The 19,256-nt window shown below is 57.1% G+C and overlaps 9 protein-coding genes across 9 annotated transcripts; 6 read left to right on the top strand and 3 right to left on the bottom strand.

Moving 5' to 3' along the window:
* Nucleotides 1–288: 288 nt before the first annotated feature.
* Nucleotides 289–2,106, top strand: B0T26DRAFT_637948 (methyltransferase domain-containing protein; the record flags this gene model as incomplete). The annotated part of the gene is made up of 1 exon (XM_060436975.1): nucleotides 289–2,106. The coding sequence occupies one exon, from the start codon at nucleotides 289–291 to the stop codon at nucleotides 2,104–2,106; it is 1,818 nt and encodes a 605-aa protein (XP_060301048.1).
* A 3,307-nt stretch (nucleotides 2,107–5,413) lies between these two features.
* B0T26DRAFT_637377 (ACT domain-containing protein) lies at nucleotides 5,414–6,832 on the top strand (the record flags this gene model as incomplete). The annotated part of the gene is made up of 2 exons (XM_060436918.1): nucleotides 5,414–5,437; nucleotides 5,693–6,832. 2 exons carry the CDS (start codon nucleotides 5,414–5,416, stop codon nucleotides 6,830–6,832), a joined length of 1,164 nt encoding a protein of 387 aa, XP_060301047.1.
* A 408-nt stretch (nucleotides 6,833–7,240) lies between these two features.
* On the bottom strand, nucleotides 7,241–8,149 carry B0T26DRAFT_672765 (ribosomal protein S5 domain 2-type protein; the record flags this gene model as incomplete). The annotated part of the gene is made up of 1 exon (XM_060439506.1): nucleotides 7,241–8,149. One exon carries the CDS (start codon nucleotides 8,147–8,149, stop codon nucleotides 7,241–7,243), a length of 909 nt encoding a protein of 302 aa, XP_060301046.1.
* An 810-nt stretch (nucleotides 8,150–8,959) lies between these two features.
* On the bottom strand, nucleotides 8,960–10,053 carry B0T26DRAFT_748447 (uncharacterized protein; the record flags this gene model as incomplete). Its single annotated transcript, XM_060444966.1, has 4 exons — nucleotides 8,960–8,970; nucleotides 9,241–9,442; nucleotides 9,479–9,590; nucleotides 9,653–10,053. The coding sequence occupies 4 exons, from the start codon at nucleotides 10,051–10,053 to the stop codon at nucleotides 8,960–8,962; spliced, it is 726 nt and encodes a 241-aa protein (XP_060301045.1).
* Nucleotides 10,054–10,166: 113 nt separating this feature from the next.
* On the top strand, nucleotides 10,167–12,258 carry B0T26DRAFT_748446 (uncharacterized protein; the record flags this gene model as incomplete). The annotated part of the gene is made up of 3 exons (XM_060444965.1): nucleotides 10,167–10,196; nucleotides 10,252–11,281; nucleotides 11,348–12,258. 3 exons carry the CDS (start codon nucleotides 10,167–10,169, stop codon nucleotides 12,256–12,258), a joined length of 1,971 nt encoding a protein of 656 aa, XP_060301044.1.
* A 39-nt stretch (nucleotides 12,259–12,297) lies between these two features.
* B0T26DRAFT_748445 (uncharacterized protein) lies at nucleotides 12,298–13,158 on the top strand (the record flags this gene model as incomplete). Its single annotated transcript, XM_060444964.1, has 4 exons — nucleotides 12,298–12,405; nucleotides 12,489–12,633; nucleotides 12,690–13,028; nucleotides 13,109–13,158. 4 exons carry the CDS (start codon nucleotides 12,298–12,300, stop codon nucleotides 13,156–13,158), a joined length of 642 nt encoding a protein of 213 aa, XP_060301043.1.
* Nucleotides 13,159–13,915: 757 nt separating this feature from the next.
* On the top strand, nucleotides 13,916–14,611 carry B0T26DRAFT_640247 (AIG2-like family-domain-containing protein; the record flags this gene model as incomplete). Its single annotated transcript, XM_060437216.1, has 2 exons — nucleotides 13,916–13,979; nucleotides 14,148–14,611. 2 exons carry the CDS (start codon nucleotides 13,916–13,918, stop codon nucleotides 14,609–14,611), a joined length of 528 nt encoding a protein of 175 aa, XP_060301042.1.
* Nucleotides 14,612–15,137: 526 nt separating this feature from the next.
* On the bottom strand, nucleotides 15,138–16,529 carry B0T26DRAFT_162723 (uncharacterized protein). Its single transcript, XM_060433508.1, has one exon. It carries the CDS (start codon nucleotides 16,400–16,402, stop codon nucleotides 15,566–15,568), a length of 837 nt encoding a protein of 278 aa, XP_060301041.1. The 5' UTR covers nucleotides 16,403–16,529; the 3' UTR covers nucleotides 15,138–15,565.
* Nucleotides 16,530–17,872: 1,343 nt separating this feature from the next.
* On the top strand, nucleotides 17,873–19,075 carry B0T26DRAFT_640227 (uncharacterized protein; the record flags this gene model as incomplete). The annotated part of the gene is made up of 1 exon (XM_060437215.1): nucleotides 17,873–19,075. One exon carries the CDS (start codon nucleotides 17,873–17,875, stop codon nucleotides 19,073–19,075), a length of 1,203 nt encoding a protein of 400 aa, XP_060301040.1.
* Between the last annotated feature and the right edge of the window lie 181 nt (nucleotides 19,076–19,256).

The raw sequence follows: 19,256 nt of genomic DNA, 5'->3' as shown, positions 1-19,256 counted from the left end.
GGGTTGCCGAAAATCCGGGTGAGGTCGTTGGGGCTGCCAGGCTGCACCAGCTGCTATGGTTGAGTTGTCGGCTGGCATCTCTGTGGGGTCCCACCAAAAACTTAAGTTCACAGGTGCCTGTTGTGCCTGTTACAAACTTGGTGCGCCTGTGCCTGGAATCCAACTCAAATTTACAACCATATCCCTCAGGTTATCGACCACCTCAAAGTCAGCCAAGGGAAGGACCGAGATACGTAATTCACCTGCTTGTGTGACTCTGATCCTAAATACACAAACTCAATGAGATCAATGGACGACTTCTCCACGAGGCCAGCCCGGCCGCTTCCATTCTCTGACGAGTTTGCTTCTGCGGATGAGTACGTTGACAGCCTGCTGCACTTCGCCGCGAATTCGGAGCTGTTCCAATTTCTCTGTGGCGGCGTCCACATCCTGGACTTCTTCACCGGCGAGCCTGGTCTGTTTATTTCGGCCGTGCCCCCAGAATGGCAGCCCTTTCTCCTCGAGTACGGGCCTATGGAGCTTATGGATCTCCTGATGCGGGACGACCTGGCCGAGGCCTCGCAGCGGAGCGGCTCGAGGGCCCCTCCCGAGAGTCTCCTGCGCTATGTCAAGGACATCCGCCGCCTCTCCCTGCGGCGCTCGTTCCGCCCGGACAAGCCGAGGCTGTCTGTCCTTCCCCGGTCTGTGGCTCTCGGCATGAAGACCAAAAAGGTCCACGAAGTCACCCATTTTGCCGGCTACATCGACAGGCTCGCCGCCCACGTCGCCCACGTCTCGGGCAAGCCCTTGACTCACCTCGTAGACTTTGGGAGCGGCCAGAACTACCTTGGCCGCACCCTGGCCAGTCCTCCCTACAACCGGCATATAGTTGCCGTCGAGAGCAAGGAGGCTAACATGGCAGGCGCCAAGGACCTCGACATCCTGTCCGGGCTCGCAGAGCGCGAGAAGCGCGTGCGCAACAAGAAGCTGTACCATCGGATTGCCAAGTCTGTCGATCCGTCGCTGCGCAACGACGAAGAGGCTCTTAAGTGCGCCGCAAAAGCCCTCGGCGTGACAGACGAGGAAATTGCCACCATTGACCTCAGATCTAGGAAGGAGCTCCAGGCCATATACACGGCCGAGCAGGGAAAAGGCTCCATCGACTATGTCGTCGGCCGCCTGGAGCACGCTGATCTGACAGACGTGATATCGCAACTACCCATCAACGAGGCCGCGCTCAAGCCCGAGAATCTCCGCATGATGGCCGTATCCATCCACTCGTGCGGCAACCTGTCACACTACGGCATCCGGTCAATGGTCTTGAATCCCTGCATCCAGGCCGTCGCTATCGTAGGCTGCTGCTACAACCTTCTGACTGAGAAGCTGGGGCCGCCGTCGTACAAGCCTCCCTTCAGCCGGCCAACTCTCCAACCCATCAATTCACGCGTCGCCCGGGAGTCAGAGAAGCGTGACCCCCAAGGATTCCCTATGAGCGAGCGTCTCTCGACGTATAACGAGCAGGGGATCCGGCTGAACATAACAGCGAGGATGATGGCCTGTCAGGCGCCTGGAAACTGGACCGAGCAAGACAGCGACGGCTTTTTCACTCGGCATTTTTATCGCGCCGTCCTGCAAAGGATATTCCTCGATAAGGGTGTCATCACTCGAGTTTACCACACCAATGAGCCTGGTGTTGGTGCTGGCGCTGGTGCTGAGGGTCGTGGTGCGGAGAGCCCGTTCAACTCTAGCACCAACCCGGTTATCATCGGCTCCCTTCGCAAGCAGTGTTACTCTTCCTTTGCGGCCTATATCCGAGGGGCGATAACAAAGTTGACAACCAACGCTGACTGTGGCCAATACAGTCAGGTAATTAGGGACAAGATAGGCGATATCACGGAAGAGGAGATCGCAGAGTACGAAGAAAAATACCGATACCGGAAGAAGGAGCTCAGCGCCGTATGGAGCCTGATGGCCTTCAGCGCGTGCGTGGTTGAGTCACTTATCGTCACAGATCGCTGGCTGTTCCTTAGAGAACACTCCGATATCGTCCGCGACTGCTGGGTGGAGACCGTGTTCGATTATCGAGAGAGCCCGCGCAACCTAGCCGTCGTCGGCATAAAGAGATAAGGAGGTAGCTGGGCGAAATAGACACACAACGTCGGAAGACGTCTCCTGCAGCCGCGGGCCTGGATCGGATCCCGCCCCCGGATCTCGCGTGCGAAGTGTGCCTCTCTGCATTAATGCTTGGCAAGGTTGTCGGCTGTCGTGGCCATTAACCAGACTCGAGCCCGACCCTCTAACGGAGCTAGCTCGGCCCGACGAGTCCTGGGGAGGCCGTGACTCTCCTCTGCGCCTCTTGTCATTTCAAGAAATGGCAGCTATATGGTGTTCTGTGTCCCCTAAAAGCCAGCAACATCATGATCAAGCATAGCATCCATAGACGGCGAGAGTGAGGCATCAGCCCGGAAATGGGCGAGCCCTTCCCAACATTTCCCAACCCCCCTCGCGCACTGTTCCTCCCTCCTATCACACGTTTCACAGCGGAGCTGCTTGCACCTGCATCTTGCAGCCCTCACGCCCGCCAGGCACTTCGCGGTCAGTGTGCGTACGTACATCTCTCACCGGTTTCGACACGGTAGATGCTGCCATGGCGCTCCTGTCTCCTGTCAGTTGTCATGTTCCATATGCGGTGCCCCCGTCACTTTTATGTGCTTGGCTCAGGTTGCAGACCCATACGAGATGCCCGAGCGAGATGATAGGTTTGTCGCGCCATGACCGAGCTGAGGGGGATGCCCGCTGCCGACTAGCGTGAGGTCGCGCCCTCCTTCCCATGCTCGCTCGCTCGTCCCGTCCAAGGAACACCCTCAGATGCACCCCACACTGCCCATTGCCAACCGAGATAACCGGTAAATACCGATTGGGACAGGCCGAGCGCGGCCAGGCACCGTGCCTTGATCCGTCCTACCTATGGTATCGTATCCAACACCCAACGGTGTGAAGGCAGCGGACCAACAGATGGGCGGACGAAAGTCGGTATTTCAAATCTGAAATAACCAAACAAGCGTCGAATGCAGGGACAAGACTAGACATTGGGGGTTCGAATCCGCGCTGCTGGCAACTGGCGGGCGTCGGTCCCTCCCTCTGTCGCTGCCCCCGTCATGAACATACTGTATCTGTAGTAGCTGAGGTGAATTGCGCTAGAGGGCGGGAAGGGTGATCGGCGACGCGGGGAGAGGAGGCACCTATTTCCCAGGTCGCCGTTTCGTTGGCCACCCAGCCGTGCGCAAAATGTCGTGCATCGTCCAAACACTTCTAGTGACAGGCGCCACGGCTCCCCCCGACAATGACACAGCTTGGGGTTGGGCTGGTTCGATCCCGCCGTTGGCCGGTTTCCCCGAAATCCCGCAGCGATCAGCGAATTGGCATGACATATTTGTTTTCACCTGAAATTCCCTAGCGCATCGAGGCACAGTGGTCCCAGATGTATTTCTCATCTTTCGCAATCCAGTCCAGTCCGTGAGGGTGCCTAGATTAGGTTGTTTGTGGTGGTGAGCGCTGCGAGAATCGCGTGAGTGGGCAGAGCGCGGGGGGGGGTTTTTTCGGAAAGCGGGTGCGGGGGTGTTTGAGCTCAATCCCGCCCTTTGAGAAGCCCGTCCTCCAAGCCGAACCCCGCCAGAAAAGGGTCCTGCCCTGGAAATGGAACCACCGCTGCGTCTTCCTAACTTCCACCTACCTATCGCCGGGTATTCTGGCCATGATGAATCTACTATCGTCTTTTTACGATGAGAGGCATTTCACCTCAGCCAATGCGGCTATGGGAATCCCACAAGCTCGACACTAGAACCAGGCTAGATTCTAGCACGAGTTCTCATTCTCATGCACATCTCCCGTGCTCCCAAGGTAAGGTAGGCTGAGCCGCTATTAGCTAAGGTACGGCAATGGATGGAAAGGGAGGCGTTCCAGTGTCCAATCCAATGCACAGAGCACTGTGCCTGGGAAACGCTGGGACGTGCTGTGGATGGCAGTCGCAACCTACCTAGCAACCTGGCAAAAGCCAAAAAGTCCCCCTTCCCGGATATCCCACCCATTGGGGGGTTCTGGGTTCTCCCCCCCACGTCCTGCCCCACTAGCACCTGCATGCAAATGCATGCACCTCCAAAAGCCTCCTAGCTTGAGAGTCTCTTGGCGGGCATCGATCCGGATCTCTCTCCACCAACCTACCCAAGGTTGGTAAGGTAGGTCTCTTTTCTCTCTCTTACCCCTCGCTGCCAGCATGGCCGATCGCATTGTTACTTGGCTGGACTGGGCTGGGCTGTCACGGGTCCTACGTGTCTGTCTACCTGGGTGCTCTGCCTGACGTATGTATGTACATACAATACAATACAAAAGCCGAGGTGCTATATGCTGGGCTGTGTATGTCTTTGGGAAAAGGGAAAAGGCCATCCATTATCCGATTTGACACCACACACACGCACACTCCCTTTCTCGCACTTCCGTATATGCGGTCTCTTGGACCCTCCTCCCTCCTCTAAGTCGCTCCAGAGAGAAGTCATCACGTCATCAAACTACTCGAAATTGCTACCTACCATAGCACTCACTTCTTCCATATCCTCGTTGAGAAGCGAAACCAGGAGAACAGAACAATAGGGGCCAGAGTGGGGCAGCAGCCTCCTCGCTCCCTAACTTAGCCAGGCGCTGGACATAGCGAGATTGCTAGCGCTTTCAACTCTCTCTCTGGCTTGTTCTCCCCACCTTGGTCTGTCTCAGCCGTCATAACTGCAACAACCACCTGGTGATCGAAACCCAGCAACGAACAATGGCTTTGAAATCTTGATTTGCCCTTCCTTTTTCGTCCCACTACACGGTTTCCCCATACGGTATTCATATTACGAACCAAGACGGCTAGCCGGACAAGAAAGAAAAGCAACTACCTACCTTACCTAGCATCTGCCAGATGTTGTTAAATGGCGTGATGCGACTCGTCACTTTTCCTCCACCGCTTCCAATGTCCCAGAATTAGAATCCTCATTTCTGTGCGTACAGTACACGCATGCACCTTGACACCACGGGAAAAAAAAAGGAAAAAAAAATCTTCTCGGCACACACAGACAGACGATTCAACTAGTTGTTCTGTCTGGCCATAGCCATATCCACCCCCTCAGACACCTCTTGCCTATAAGGTTTCGCTTCCCGAGTCGATGATTCCTCCCTCTGTTGCTTTGAGCTCCCCATCGACAACCGTTCCCTTTAACAGAAGCTCTTGAGAAAGTCGTCTTCATTTCACTTTCTATTTGCTTGCTCCTGCTCTCTACCGTTTTACAACATCTCCCACCCCTAGAACCCGCTCAGTTTCCAAGTGCGAGTTTGGACTTTCTGGGCGGCCGCTTCATGGGCCAGAACCTCGCGACCGGGACGAGCCGATAAATACTTGACCATGAACGCACAGATAACCTTTCTTGTGAGTCCTCCCTCCTGCTCCGCAGTCTGCGGTCTGCACAGAATCCCAGAACCCAGCAAGATCATGGTCCCAAAGGAGCGGCCCCGGCCAATCCTACGGCCTAGGATCCGTGCACCTCTCCTAGCCGCGCGTTTGAGGTGATTGGGAGTGACCCAGTCTGTCGGGACACTTTATTCCCCCACCCGCTCAAGTCGCGCCCAATCGTCTCGTCCCACTTGCACATTTTGAATTCTGGTTGACGTTAAGACTCTGCAGGATGAAACCTTGAGACTGATCCACGTACCTCTGAGCCTCTACTCGAGCTTCCTCCAGCCAATCCTCAATGTGCTTCTCCCGAAGAGCCAGGGTGCCAGTGGAAGTGCCCAGCAACCCGAGCTCGAGAGCTCGACACTTGGCAACCAACATGGCTTCCTAAACATTAGCGTCACTCCAATCGAGTGTTCGATTGTGTGCCACAGCGCCTGGGCCAAGAGTGTCTTTGAGCCGGCCATCAAGAAGTTGCCCAAGGAGCTCTCCAAGACGGTCTCGATTTCCAAGGACTCGTATGCCGTCATCTCGGTCATCAGCGCCGGCATGGATGCTGGCTCGAGGGTGGTCGACCTGACCTCGCCTCTCGCACTGGCCGGCATCCCCATCTTCTTCATAACGACGTACTACTCCGACTTCATCCTGGTGCCGACCAAGGACCGGCAGAGCGTCGTCCAGGCCCTCTTAGCCCGGGGCTTCGTCTTCTCCGAGGATGAGTCTTCGTTCAAGCCCGCCATTTCCCCAGCCCATAGCCGGGGGACGAGCCACAGCAGTGAGCCGCCGTCGACGCCGCCGCCGTCGAGTGTCGGCGAGTTGCAAACCCGAACGTTTGCGCTGCTCAAGAAGCGGAACGTGGTGCCGTACATAGACCCCGATCTGCAGCTGATACACTGCTCGGGCCGGGAGAAATCCTCCTTCAGGGGCTATTCGGACCGGCCCTCGATGGCCAGAACCCAGACCAACGGAAACCGCCGAAGCTGGTTCGACACGTTGGACACGAAGCTGTACCTCAGCATCGTCTCGGCGCTGGCGTCTCAGCCGCGGTTCCTGTCCATCACCCTGGCCGAGGACGACCCGCCTTCGCTGCTCCTGGACAAGTCCCTGCTGGGCGTCTTTGGGGATTCCCTGGTAGGCCCTACCGAAGGCACGCTGGTCCCCATCTTTCTCGATCTCGACAATCTGCCCTTCGAGGCCACTGGGATCGTTTCCGGCGTCGCTGGAAAACTGGTGCAGGAGATGCACATGATGGAGAGCGCCGAGCTGTCGTACCTCTCGACTGCGCGCGCTGGCGCCGTCATTCTCTCCGCCGAGCAGTCGGTGAAAGCACTGGCCATCTTGACGCCCCTGCTGACCAAGGAGGAGCAGTGATCGGGTAGGCGGGTGGTCTTCGGGGGCCAAAAAAAGGGGGTGCGGGATGAGAAAAGGGGGTGGTGGGTACAAACTAAACTAAAACATCATATAGCACAAGGAGTCCAAAAAATGGTGCGGGTTTGAGCAATTCCTGAAGTCGGTCGGTTTTGACCAGACAAATCTGAAGGATTTTTCGAGGTGGCTAATTATGAGCGGGGCGACATTGCCGTGGTTTTTATCTCGCCGTGGGACAGAAAAAGGGTGCAACGATTTCCAGTAGCGGCCGTTTAAATAGAGCAACTGCGTTCTCACGAGTGACGCAGGCGTAGGGACAGGTGCAGTCGCAGTCGCAGTCGCAGTCGCAGTCGCAGTCGCAGTCGCACTAGCTTTTCACCAGATGCCGACCCAACATCCCAACCTTTTTTCTCATTTCCCATGGCCTTTCCTCTTAGCCGCCGCCGAGTCACTAACCAGACCGGCCTTGACGAAGGCGTCGCGGGCGGCGGTATTGATCAGCGCGAAGCGGCGAGGCCCCAACTTCTGGCCGCCGTACCACCGCGTCACCACCACCACCGTGTCCCACAGGTCCATGAGCTGCATCAGGTGCAGCAGGCGGCCCCCCGCGGCTGTCTCGCCGTCGTCGTCGCAGTCCTGGAACGTCGCCCCACCGGCCCCGCGGATCCGCCACGCCGTCATGTTGTGCGTCGCCCCCCGCACCCGCCGGTCGCTCGCGAGTAAATGGCGGATGTACCGCGCCGCCTGTGCGGGCGATGATGCCGCCGCGCACCGCGCGACGAATGTCGATTTGAGCTCGACTACGGGGTCGGATATCACCCACGGCGCAGCTTCGTCTTCGTTTTCATCCTCGCCATTGCCGCCGTGGCTGCCCGCAGGCTGCTCCTCCTCCTCCGTCACCGCACTTTCTTCTTCGCCTTCCTGATCATCATCACGGTGCACGGCAGCAGCGGATGCAGCGGCGTCCTCCTTGAACCGCTCGAACGCGTCGAACAGACACACCTGCCCCGGCGCGTACACGGCGGCCACGGCGCCGCGGAACAGTTGTAGATCGCGCGCCGCCGCCCCGCGCTTGCTGCCGCCGCTGCTGCTGTGCGTGCCCACCACCGCGGGCGGTGCGGCTGCGGGGTACCCCGCGGGGAACTGCAGGCGCAGTGATGATGTTGACCCTGACTCTGGATCAGGGGAGGGGTCGAGGGGGGGCAGGCGCAGGATGTAGATTCCCGAGTCTGGTGTGTCTGATGATGGGTAGGGTGTGAGTGTGTCCTCCCCGTAGATGGAGTTGATGGCTTCTATTTCGTCGAGAAGCTCTTCTGACATTTTTGGGGCATGGATTAGGGGAGGCGTGGTTGGTGTAGTGAAAGTGAAGGTAGGTGTGCTTATGTGTCTGCTCAACCGTGGAAGTGAGCGAGTGAGTGATTGGTGTAGTGATGTGATGCCGATGAGCGGTGATGAGTGGGTGTAAGCGGGGCGGTTTGAACAGCCGTGGTCTTGGATTTTAAGGTTAGGGTTATCTGCTGGTCTGAGGCGTGGATGGATATCACTGCTACGGCTGTAACATTCTCATTTTGACTTTTAGGGAAGCTGGGTTGGGATGATAGCCGGCCTTTAATTACCTGTTTGTTGAACCGGCCATCTATGGGCATTTACTCAGTTTGGATGGCACTGGGACCTAGGAACCCAACCTGGCTTGTCAGTGCCGAGTCGAGAAGGCTCGTGTAAAACTGTATAGTATTTCCGTACATACCTTACGGCATATCACTCCCAGTACTTACCCATCTGCTCTCTCTCAGGCCGAGAGCTTCCATCTCCGTTGATATCTTGTTGAAGCAAGTCAAAAAAAGCTGAAGTCGAAATAGTATATTACCTCGCAAAATATAAGAAAACTGAAGGAAGACCCATTCTAACGGCAACTTCGCACCGGCCCTGTCGGACAACATCGCGGGCCGTCACCTAGCGCGGGCCGAGTATAAGCAGCCCCCTGTCCCCCGCCAGGCAAGGCAGCGTTTCACTTTTCTCGTCGCCTTTCTGTTCCAAGCAAACAATTGGACTACTTACCGCCCTGAACACCAACCCCGAGTCCTTAGCTAAAGCCGCCCCCGGACTCAGCTTTGTTTGACTTGCCGTTTTTTACATGTTGGCTGGAATGTGTAATTTAGCATCCGCGTTTGTGGAAACGCACAGTGTACAGTGTACGGATAGACCCTCAACGCGTACGGATACCTAAGGTAGGGAGGGTAAAGCCAATGGATATCGACGGGTTGACCAGATATGGCGAGCTTCTACAATCCAAATCCTTCGTGGTGCTATTCCCAGCTTCGGGAGCAAATGCACTGTGCAAGCTGCGCAGCACCGTCTTTGACAGCGCTTAGTTGGCGGCGCTTGCTGCCTTGTCCTTGCCAAAATGCCACATATTGACCGTGACGGATCAGTTGTGAACATGGTCGTGTTGGACGTCCACGTCTCGTTTGGCGAGCCGTTTGCGGCCGACTCTGCAGGAGAGAAGGGAACGAAGGCGTGCTCTCGTGTTGCGAAAGCAGGGAGACGCTGTCCGAGCCAGGTCACGCCGTAAGCCTCGGTCATGATCGACGAGTCAGTCTTGACGGACTGCTCCTAGAGAGTTGGGAGTGCATATGAGGTTGTCATTACCGTGTCCTGAACGAGAACAACCTCCTTGACGCCGAATATGGAGCTCGACAGGGGCGTCACACCCCCAAACACGAGCATGGAGGCGATGCCAGAGAAGAATACCGGCCAGTGTCTGCATTTCTCTGCGGGTCAGCGTTCTGGAAGCTTTCGGGGCGGGCAACCGTGGTTCCTTACCTTCTCCTGCCGGCCGAGAAGGGAATAAAGGCCAAGAAGGTAAAGGGGTAGTCGAGAAGCAGCGAGGAGTCGGCGTCAGCGCCGCCGGTGCGCGACAGCTCGAGCCACGGCTGCAGCCTCCTGATGTCAAGATCGACCCAGGTCCAGAGGAGGCTGTACAGGACGGCAACGATTGTGATCCCGTAGAGATATGAGAACGTGACGGCAAACGGGATGTCGTCGGCGCTATTACTGAGGGACAGGCCTCCTTGCTTCGCACTCTTCTGCGAGAGGAACTCGACGGCGCCGGCGAGGGCGAGCGTGGTGATGACCGAGGCCAGCACCGGTACGCGCATGGTCAGGAGCTTCCATCCCGTCTCGTTGCCTGCCTTTTGCTGGCGGGTCCTGCCCGGCAGCCCCATGGTGAAGAAGAGGGAGAAGGAGAGGCGGCGAGAGATGCAGCGAGGATCTGGCCATTATTCTCCAGCGACTGACTGACTGACTGACTGACTGACCCGGCCAGCCAGATTCATATATGCGAGCAGCCGTACAACAACCTCTCATTGTCGGTCCTCTACATTGGCTACTATGAGCAAGCCGCGCTAGACTACTGGCTTGAGGGCCCGGGCTGCAACTCGTCGTTCCGGCACCAGTTCCTCGCCGCTTGGGCGCCCATCTCCAAGATCAAGGTCGACTACGGCGGCAACAACGTCACGGCGATCTTCTGCGAGCCGACGTACTGGAAGCAGAGGGTGTCTGTCGACGTCTCGGCGGCTACCAAGCAACTAGACGCCAACTCAGTCGTGCCCGTAGGCTCGAGGGACCCGCTCGGCGCGGCCAAGTTCAACACCACGGCGCTCGAGTACCTCATGGGCACCGGGGTGCCCGCCGCCACGGCCACCCGGGACTACGCGGCATCCACCACCATCCAGTCGTGGCCGATTCTCCAAAAGGAGCAAAACGTAGCCGGCCCGGTGACGCTAATGGTGACATATGCCCTAGGCCTCGTCGGCGCGCCCGCGGCAGCGCTGCAAAACGCATCCGTTCTCGAGAACGCCTTTGCCCTGGCCCACAAGACCGTGTTCGCCATCGCCATGTCGCAGATCCTATCAGATACGGGGCGGGCCGAGGCCGCGACTGCTGGCACGGTGCAGCGCACGCTCTACGGGGTCGAGGTCAGCAGGCCGATAGCCGCCGTCCTCGAGGGGCTGCTGGTGCGGGTCGCGCTGCTGGCTGCCGCGGTGCTGTGGACGTGCGCTAGGGCCGAGAGCAAGCTCCCGCGGGACCCGGCGGCCATCGGCTTCACTATAGCTGCGCTGAAGAGGTGCGCAACCCTCCTTAGCCGCCCCGCCGTGGCAGAATCGGACTCGGCCGACAGCAAGACGCTCGCACAGGGCCTGGCGGGGCAGCGATTTGCGCTGACTGGGAGCTACCCGCCCCGGCTCGAGCATCTCGAGCCGCAGCCGCAAGACCCTCCGATGAGCTCCGGTGGTGGGGCCGGCACGGGCGTTGGGCTCCGGAGAAGCACGGCTTACTCGCCGTTCCAGCCGCGGGAGTTGCGCCCCGCGTCAGGAATCATATTGGTTTCAATCCTGCTCTGCGGGGCCGGTGTGCTAGTGTATCTCAAGAAACACGAAGAGGAGCTGCATGGTAAGTTGTCAATGGCTCTCCTTTGTAAGTTGAATATGGTATTTACTCACATGTTGCACCCCCTAGGCCTTCCCCGCCCGACGGACAATTTCGAGGTGTTGCAGTTGCTCGAGAACTACATCCCAACCGTGTTTGCAACCCTTCTCGAGCCTTTTCTTGTACTGTTAACGAGGCTTTTGAGCATACTGCAGCCATTTCACGAGCTGCGCATGGGAAAGCGTCCCGCCGAGAAGACGCTGGATGCCAAATACACGAGTTTGCCGCCTCAGCTCGTTGTATGGCGGGCCTTGAGGTCGAAGCATTTCTTGCTAGGGGCTTTAGGCTCCATCTCGCTCCTTGTCAATGCTCTGACGGTGGCTCTTGGTGGCACGTTCAACGAGTTGTCTGTTGCAATGGAGTATCCAACCGCTTTCATAGAAAGCCGTCGCACGAATCTAAGCCGCAACGCCATAATCTCCGAGGGCGCCAGTTGGGAAGGGTACCTCGATCACTTGTATGCCGTGTATTCCAACTTGTCCTCCAACACGAGGCTCCGGCCCTGGGTTACCAGAGACTATGCTTTCCTGCTAATCAATGCCACTGCCCGGGTGCAAGACGGACCTAGACCTGGGCTATTTAGGACCAAAGCGCGTGGGTTCAGGGCTCTTCCCAAGTGCGCTGCGCTTGCGACATCGCCCTCGACGACGCAGCCCTATGCCAACTTGTCGGGAATCAACGCCGAACTGTCGACGATTCCTTTGATGTTCCGCCGGGACAACGGCACGTGGACGCAGTGCTCCCTCCCTCCTCCCAGTGTGAGATCCCGTGCGGCGAGGCGGTCAGCTCAGGAGCTCGTCGGTTCGTTGAGCAAAGTACAGATGTCCGGGGGAGATTTTGAATGGTACAACGACGGCTTCTGCGACGACAGGATGGTCCTCGGGTGGGCTCGCCTCGACTCCTCCAGCGACAGCGACACCACCACCCCCAGCTCGCTCTAGGCCGCCATAATCCACTGCGAAGCAGAGCTGCGGACCGCCATGTTTGACATCACGTCCGACTCGGCGGGGAACATCCCCGGCTACGTCCAGGACGGCGAGTCGCGGGACACGTCGCAGCTAATGGCGCCGAAGGTGTCCAGGAGCCTGGTCAGGAGGCAACCTATCTCATCGCCAACAACGGCGGGTACGAGTGGCACAACACGACGGTCACGCGGGACTGGTTCAACTAGTTATTGCGATTCGCGCTGAACAGCACCGACCTCGTTGACCCAAGCCTGGGCGTGCCGCGGCACGACGTCGTGATCTTGGCGGCCGAAGACATGTACAGGCGGCTCTTTGCCGTGCTCATTGGGCAGAACCTGGACATGTTCCAGCGTCGGACAACCCGTCGTCGTCGTCACCGCAGGTACAGATTGCGGGCGTTCCTATAGAGACTGAGACGCGCATCTTCGTCGACAGCACTGCTTTTCTCGTTGACGTCGCCATCCTCTGTCTGGATGCTGGTGTCTTGGCCGTCTTCTACTTCCGGCAGCGACGCGCGTTTCTCCCTCGCCTGCCCACCAGCATTGCGTCGGGCGCTGCGTACGTGGTGTCCAGCCGAGCCGTGCGAGAGCACGGAGATGATGAATACGAAGAGGAGGGAGAGGATGAGACGGCCAAGCGGTGGCGGGGCTCCCTCCGTCCAACGTATTCCTTTGGCCGGTATGTGGGCGTTGACGGGAAGCTCCACGTCGGGATCGAGCTCGACCCGCTTGTCATGCTGGTCGATGGTGCGATGTTGCAGAACCGAAGCGGACCCGGGGCCTTGGGATTTCGGAGAAGATTTGGGCTTCCTTGGTTCGGGAGAAAGGGCACGCTCTGATGGTCAGGCAGCAGCAGCAGCAGCAGCAGCAGCAGTAGGGTCCTGTGCCCGACTGTTTCGTTTCTAGACCAGATGACAATTCGCAACTGGAAACAGAACACCCGACGCCAAGCATCCTGAATGCATCAAGTGCATGAGAAATTCTTCGATTCCTCGCTTTGGCGCTAGATATGCATTATATGTACCTAAGTATCTGATATCTGAGTGATGCATCAGATGCCTGGGTAGTGTACCTGAAAGAGTCACGTCTTGAACCTTTGTTGCCGTGGGGCTCCGCATTTCAACCGCCTCTAGCAGGTTCGTCGTCCAAGTCTGCCTAACCTAGCTTCTATATGACGCGGGTGCCAACGTGGTTGATTGGTATTGTAATAGGTCCATTGATTGCTTGGCTGAGGAGAGGTCTTAACCAAGGTAGGTAGTCCGCGGAATAACATGTCAGCGATAAGCGTCCCGGACTTTTTGTCCTTGTCAGTTGTTTATGCAATTTTTCGACAGCCTTGGAAGTGTTCTGCCTAGCCTTCCAATTGCGAAACAGTTTTCAGTGTCCGCCGTCCACCTTCGTGCTTTAGACGGTGCCTGCCTACCTTATCTAGCTGGTCTGGTCTAGGCTTCCCGTTTTGGACAAGTTGCACGGTCGCCGAGTTAGGCAATTACATAGCATACCTAGGTAAGCTCTTATCCACCCCTCACTAGCTTCAGAAGCTGCAACTTTTTAAGTTCCAAGCCTCGCCCCGCCACCTAGCAGCAATCGTCAACGGCCAACTATAGGTAGTTGACTTCAAACGGCAGACAAACATGGGCGGCCTAGTTGCGGCTACGGCCCAGAGCGACGATGGGCTACACTGCGCATTTTTCTATGGTGAGTTTAGGAAGAGATGGAGGAGAGACGCAACATTTTGGCTGCCCTTCCCCACTCCCGTCTATCACGTCCGACGATCGGGCCGATGGCTGATATGACACAGGAACCCTGGTATGATGAGAAGACGAGAACCCAAACAACTCGGCGGGCTCTGGTCGTTGACTGAAGGCGGACGCGGGGGTACGCAGATGGTCCCCGAGGTGTTTTACTCGGTATGCTACAACAACAAGGATGTGCCCGAGGCAATCGCCAAGCTGCACTCGTTCCACCCTGCCATCCTGCACGGCTTCTGTCGCCGCCGCGTCGAGTACGCCGACTACCCCGGCATCACCGAGGACGAGGACCACCAAGTCTTTGGGTCCCATGTCACGGGCTTGACCGAGGCCAACATCCAGAAGCTCGACTACTTTGAAGGCTCTGCCTATGAGCGCCGCACTGTCAAGGTCCGGCTCCTCGTCAAAGTCGGCAACGCCAAGGGCGAAGGCAACGTTGAGTGCGACGAGAAGACGGCCCAGGTCTACGTCTACCGCAACAAGAGGGATCTCGAGGACAAGGAGTGGGACCTGGAGGAATTCCGCCGAGAAAAGCTGAAGAAGTGGACGCGGGCTGGCTACGTCTTCGAGGGTGCGTGATCGCTCCAGTCTCATCAACCCTTGTTTGCTCCTCTCCTCTAGCTTCTGACAGACACGGGAGCTAATTTTTTGTTTCCCAAGACTGTGACCCTGACCAGCCTGCCTCTGCGGCCAACTAACCTAACTGAGCTGGGACCCGGGGACTGCCCGGTAATACTTTAGAGCTGGAGGGGGAGAAGGACCGGTAGTTCAGTACATTGGGGCTATCAAGTGTTAACAAAGACGAAGACAAATAGGTTACGGGTAAGATTTTAAGGGCGAAGGTGTATTCCAGAGAGTCGACACCGGCTCTTGACAACACTAGACTTGCCCAGTCAAGAAAGTTCACCCTTGGGTATGAAACGATAATTTGGGAAATATCCTGCCAACCTGGCGAAGAAGACTAAATCATGTGCATGCTGTGGCCTCGAGGATTTTTCGATTGTTATCCGAGAAGGATGTGGTATACGAGTCCGAGGCCGGCCGCGCCGCACAGAACACCGGACGGTGCGGTCGAAGTTGAGATGAGTTGCTTGACGAGTTAAAGCATTACAACCATACCTACCTAGCTAGCCAGGCTGCCGGGCATTGGGGCGGTTTGCTTGCGGGAAACCCCCGGCGTCGATCATGTCATCGCGTCAATATCCGCCTGAGAACAGACGACTGCGCCACCGTCCTTGACGTGCATGAACGTTGCAAAAATAAACGTAGGCGAAATAAGACCTCATGCTCAGGCCGTCTGGACATCTTCAAGGATTTTCGCTCTTGTTTCTACTGACCGGTTCGTGGCGAGGGAACACCTGATCTACCTAAAGCTGTGCTTCGCCAGTCCCCCTAGGCCCGTCTAATGTCCATACGTGTGAAAACGACGTGGAAGGCCTAGGAGGTTGCTGGGCAAGGCCAGGCAAGAGATCCTGGCAGTTTGACAGCTCGGCCACGCAAGCTGGCCTCGGATAGGTAACCCCGCAAGGCCTACTAAGCGCCGATGGAGGGAGCTTTTGAGTCTTTTATCAAACAAGAAAAAAATCCGCAGATGACTAGATCCTTTCTGCAACAGCTGAGGTGAACATAGTAAACCTTTGCCAGGTTCACACGGAGTAGTCGAAAGAGGTTTCCACTGTCTTGATTAGATTTTATCCGCTTCTTAGCCCCGCAGACGTCCGTTTCAGCGTCAAGGCGCTCTGTGCCACTCACGAACGTCGGTAGCACTTGCCCCACCTTTAGACCCCTGTTTCTTAGGCAGGGGTACCTCCTTCCAGTGCTCGGCATGAGGACATTCGGCACGGTGAGTGGCTGTGAGATCGGGGCGGACGATGCTTGCCCTCGCGTCCCAAACCGCCAGGAAGGGGAGAAAGCCTGAGCTGTTCTCCTGAATCCTCGATCCAGCACACACCTTCCAGGTCCCCAGGGGTGTTCATTGGGTTGGGTGCGCAAGCCTACCGCCAGGTTTGCCCATGCATCTTCATCCCAGGGCGAGAAGAAGGGATGGATGGATGAGGTTGGACGAAAGAGGCAAGCAAGACCACAGATTCCGGCCATCTCGCACCATTTCGCTACCAGAGGGAGGCTGGAGACGGCCGCACCTTCCAAGAGTGGGATGTTGACCCTGTGATCCGAAACAGCAACAGATGCCAGACCGAAGGAGATATCACGAACATGGCCAACAAAATGAGCCCAATCTATACGCGACGAAACGGCACTCAACGCACGAACTGCCTGTCGGTCATTTCCCCGGATTTTGGTCGATTCAAGGTGGGAGTCCCGAAGCCTCTGCTCGGCCTGAAAGTGCGGTCGCTGAGCGCCCCCTGTCATCCACGCTTGGCATAGAAGCAGCCACCACGGACGGCCCCTTGCTTGCAGGCCGCCCGCGCTAGCCCTAGTCCTTGGCACGTCGGCCTTTTTTTCTGCCCCTGACAAGGTTCATTGTGTGCGCAAGAGGATCTGGGCCTTCAACGACGGCCTCCTCGCCTACCCTAAACCTTTTCCTCAGCTCGGTGTCCCGCCGATGCCAAAATGCAGCGAAGCCCCAGAGGAAGGAGCCGAGACCCGCGGCCCACCGAAGCGGCCTCAAAAGTCCGATATCCAGGGATGAAATTCAAATGACCGTCTACGGATACAACGTACGCAGTAGCCCGTCTTGGAAGTCAGCGACGCTGGAGAATGCAACGCAAACATTTCAGACTCCCACCCACAATCCGCCAAGGGGCAAAGAGAGAGACAAAATGTTCTGCTCAGCATACCAGGCCTGTCGATGGCACCGGAGCACTCCGTACATCTTTGTACTAAATAAACCATAACCAACATTGCTTTATTGAACTGGCCGAGTAATAAGAGCAGGCACGAAGAGCATGCAGGTCAGGTAGAGGTAAGGATAAGCCAAGTAGGTTGGTTCCAGTTCGTTCCATTGTCAGACTGTCGGGTCACGCTCTCCATCAGATCAAGCCCGTCAACCCATCTCCATTCTTTGCTCCCTGCCTTGCCGCACTTCTACATTCCTAGTCAGGGGCTCCGCGTTCTGCTCGCATCCCTACCCACTCGCGCACGGAATCCACCAGCGTGGGTTGGCGTACGGCCAGTCGCCGCCCAAATCCCGGAACTTCGAAACAAACCAGCTGCACCCCATTCAGCCAATAGCTGCCCCCCTTCAAGCTTTGGGATGCCTCACCAGCCTTCCCCTGCCCCCTGACGGCGATCCCCTCTGCAACAGAGTGCGACAACCGCAGCTCAAGGGCTCGGGCTGAGTGGTCAGGGTCCCTATCGCCACTCGACGGGGACCGATGGATGCCCAGTCCAAAGGCAGCCCTCCAGCCGCAAGGGCGGTCTCGGTACAGGCTCACTAGCTTCGCGTCCAATCACAGGACTCATGTGTGTCTGTTCCTGCAGCAGCTCCCATCCATTCCTTTCTCCTTTTGTATTTCTCTCTCGTCATCACCTCGCTTTCGCGGAGTACGCCCGTTTCTAGCCTTCCCCTTTCCCTCCCTTGGTCCTGGTATATTTGGTATATAAGGAGGCTGCCAAGTCCTGGTGATGTCGTGAACTCCTGTTCTTCACCTCACGTCTCACCGTACTCGAGCTGCCTCGTCCATTCTTTCAAGGGCTAGTCTTGTTTCTTTCTGTTGAGTTGAACTCATCTGCCTGGTGCACTACCCTCCTTTTCTCAAGATATCAAGTCTCGTACCAGATCCTAAGCACTCTCTTGTGACTTACACCAAAACAACACTCTTTCAAATTTCCAACACACGAGAACTTGTCGTCTGGAACGATCCAGCCCTTTATATCACCATGTTCTTCACAAAGACAGCCATTGCCGCCAGCGGCTTTGCGGCCCTTTCAAACGCTCACATTCTCATGAACACGCCCAAGATTTTCACTACACCAGCTGCTCAAAACGGGCCCCTCGATCCAAGTGGCAGCAACTTTCCTTGCCAAGCAGCGGGTGGCGTCTACAATGCCAATGGCTTCACCAACGTGATGCCGTTGGGTTCCACACAACCCCTTAGATTCACTGGTACAGCTGTCCACGGTGGAGGATCGTGTCAAATTTCGATCACCTATGACACTGCCCCGACCAAGAATAGCGTGTGGAAAGTCATTCATTCGATCGAGGGCGGTTGCCCCGCAAAGAATACGCCAGGGAATCTGGGCAACGACCCGACTGCTCCGGTCCCATTCGACTACAGCTTCCCGATCCCGGACGACATTCCTACGGGGAATGCCACGGTTGCCTGGACGTGGCTGAACAAGATTGGCAACCGCGAGTTCTACATGAATTGCGCGCCTGTCACTCTGACCGGCACTGGAGGTGATAAGTCGAACTGGGAGTCCCTTCCAGACATGGTTGTGGCCAACATTGCTCCGGCCAACGGATGTGTGACAGTTGAGGGTCAAGATTACGCATACCCCAACCCTGGAAAGTCAGTCGACATCTTCGCCAGTGGAGCGCTCTCCCCTCTTGGTGCCAACTGTGGTGCGGCTGCCAGCCCTGCTTCTGGAAGCGGAGGTAGCGGAGGTAGCGGAGGCAGCGGATCCAGCGCTCCTACCACAGCAGCGGTTGCGCCCCCTTCGCCATCGACCACGCTCGCCGGCGGTGTCTTTATCGAGCCGAGCAAGTCGGCTGCCAGCCCGCCCGCTGCCACCACCCAGCCCGCTGCGGCGCAACCAGTGGCGTCTCAGCCGTCTACGCCGAAGTCCCCAGCGGTCCAGTCTCCGGCAGTCCAGCCCTCCCAAACCCAACCGGCTGCTCAGCCTGCCCCGTCGATTTCTGGGGGAAGCGGCACTTCCGGCGCCTTTGCTGCTGGTGCTGCCTGCAGCCCCGAAGGTCAATGGAATTGCATTGGAGGGACGTCTTTCCAGCGGTGCGGCAGCGGTGCATGGTCGGCAGTGCAGGCACTGGCCGCCGGCACAAGCTGCACGGCTGGACAGTCGGCGGCGATTAACATTGTGGCAACGAAAGCGCGTCGTGTCGCCGTTCCATTCCGGGCATAAACCGGGAACTGGGAGGATGTTTATGTTTTTGCATCTATTACAAAACTTTTGCATATATCAGGGCGTTTTTTTTTATCTTTTTGGAAACCCATTTTCGATTCTCTTTATACCTGTACAAAACATTCAGTTCAGGCCGTGTTATTTTAGAACCTTTTCCTGCTACACTTTTGTAGCAAGTTGG

Source organism: Lasiosphaeria miniovina, assembly GCF_030549165.1.
Source record: "Lasiosphaeria miniovina strain SMH2392-1A chromosome Unknown B0T26scaffold_2, whole genome shotgun sequence".
In the NCBI taxonomy this organism is placed as follows: domain Eukaryota; kingdom Fungi; phylum Ascomycota; class Sordariomycetes; order Sordariales; family Lasiosphaeriaceae; genus Lasiosphaeria; species Lasiosphaeria miniovina.
This window is presented reverse-complemented; position numbering and strand designations above follow the sequence as displayed.

Coding starts and splice junctions, on each gene's coding strand:
- B0T26DRAFT_162723 (XM_060433508.1), bottom strand. CDS start 16,402: ATGACAGGGGGCGCTCAGCGACCGCACTTTCAGGCCGAGCAGAGGCTT.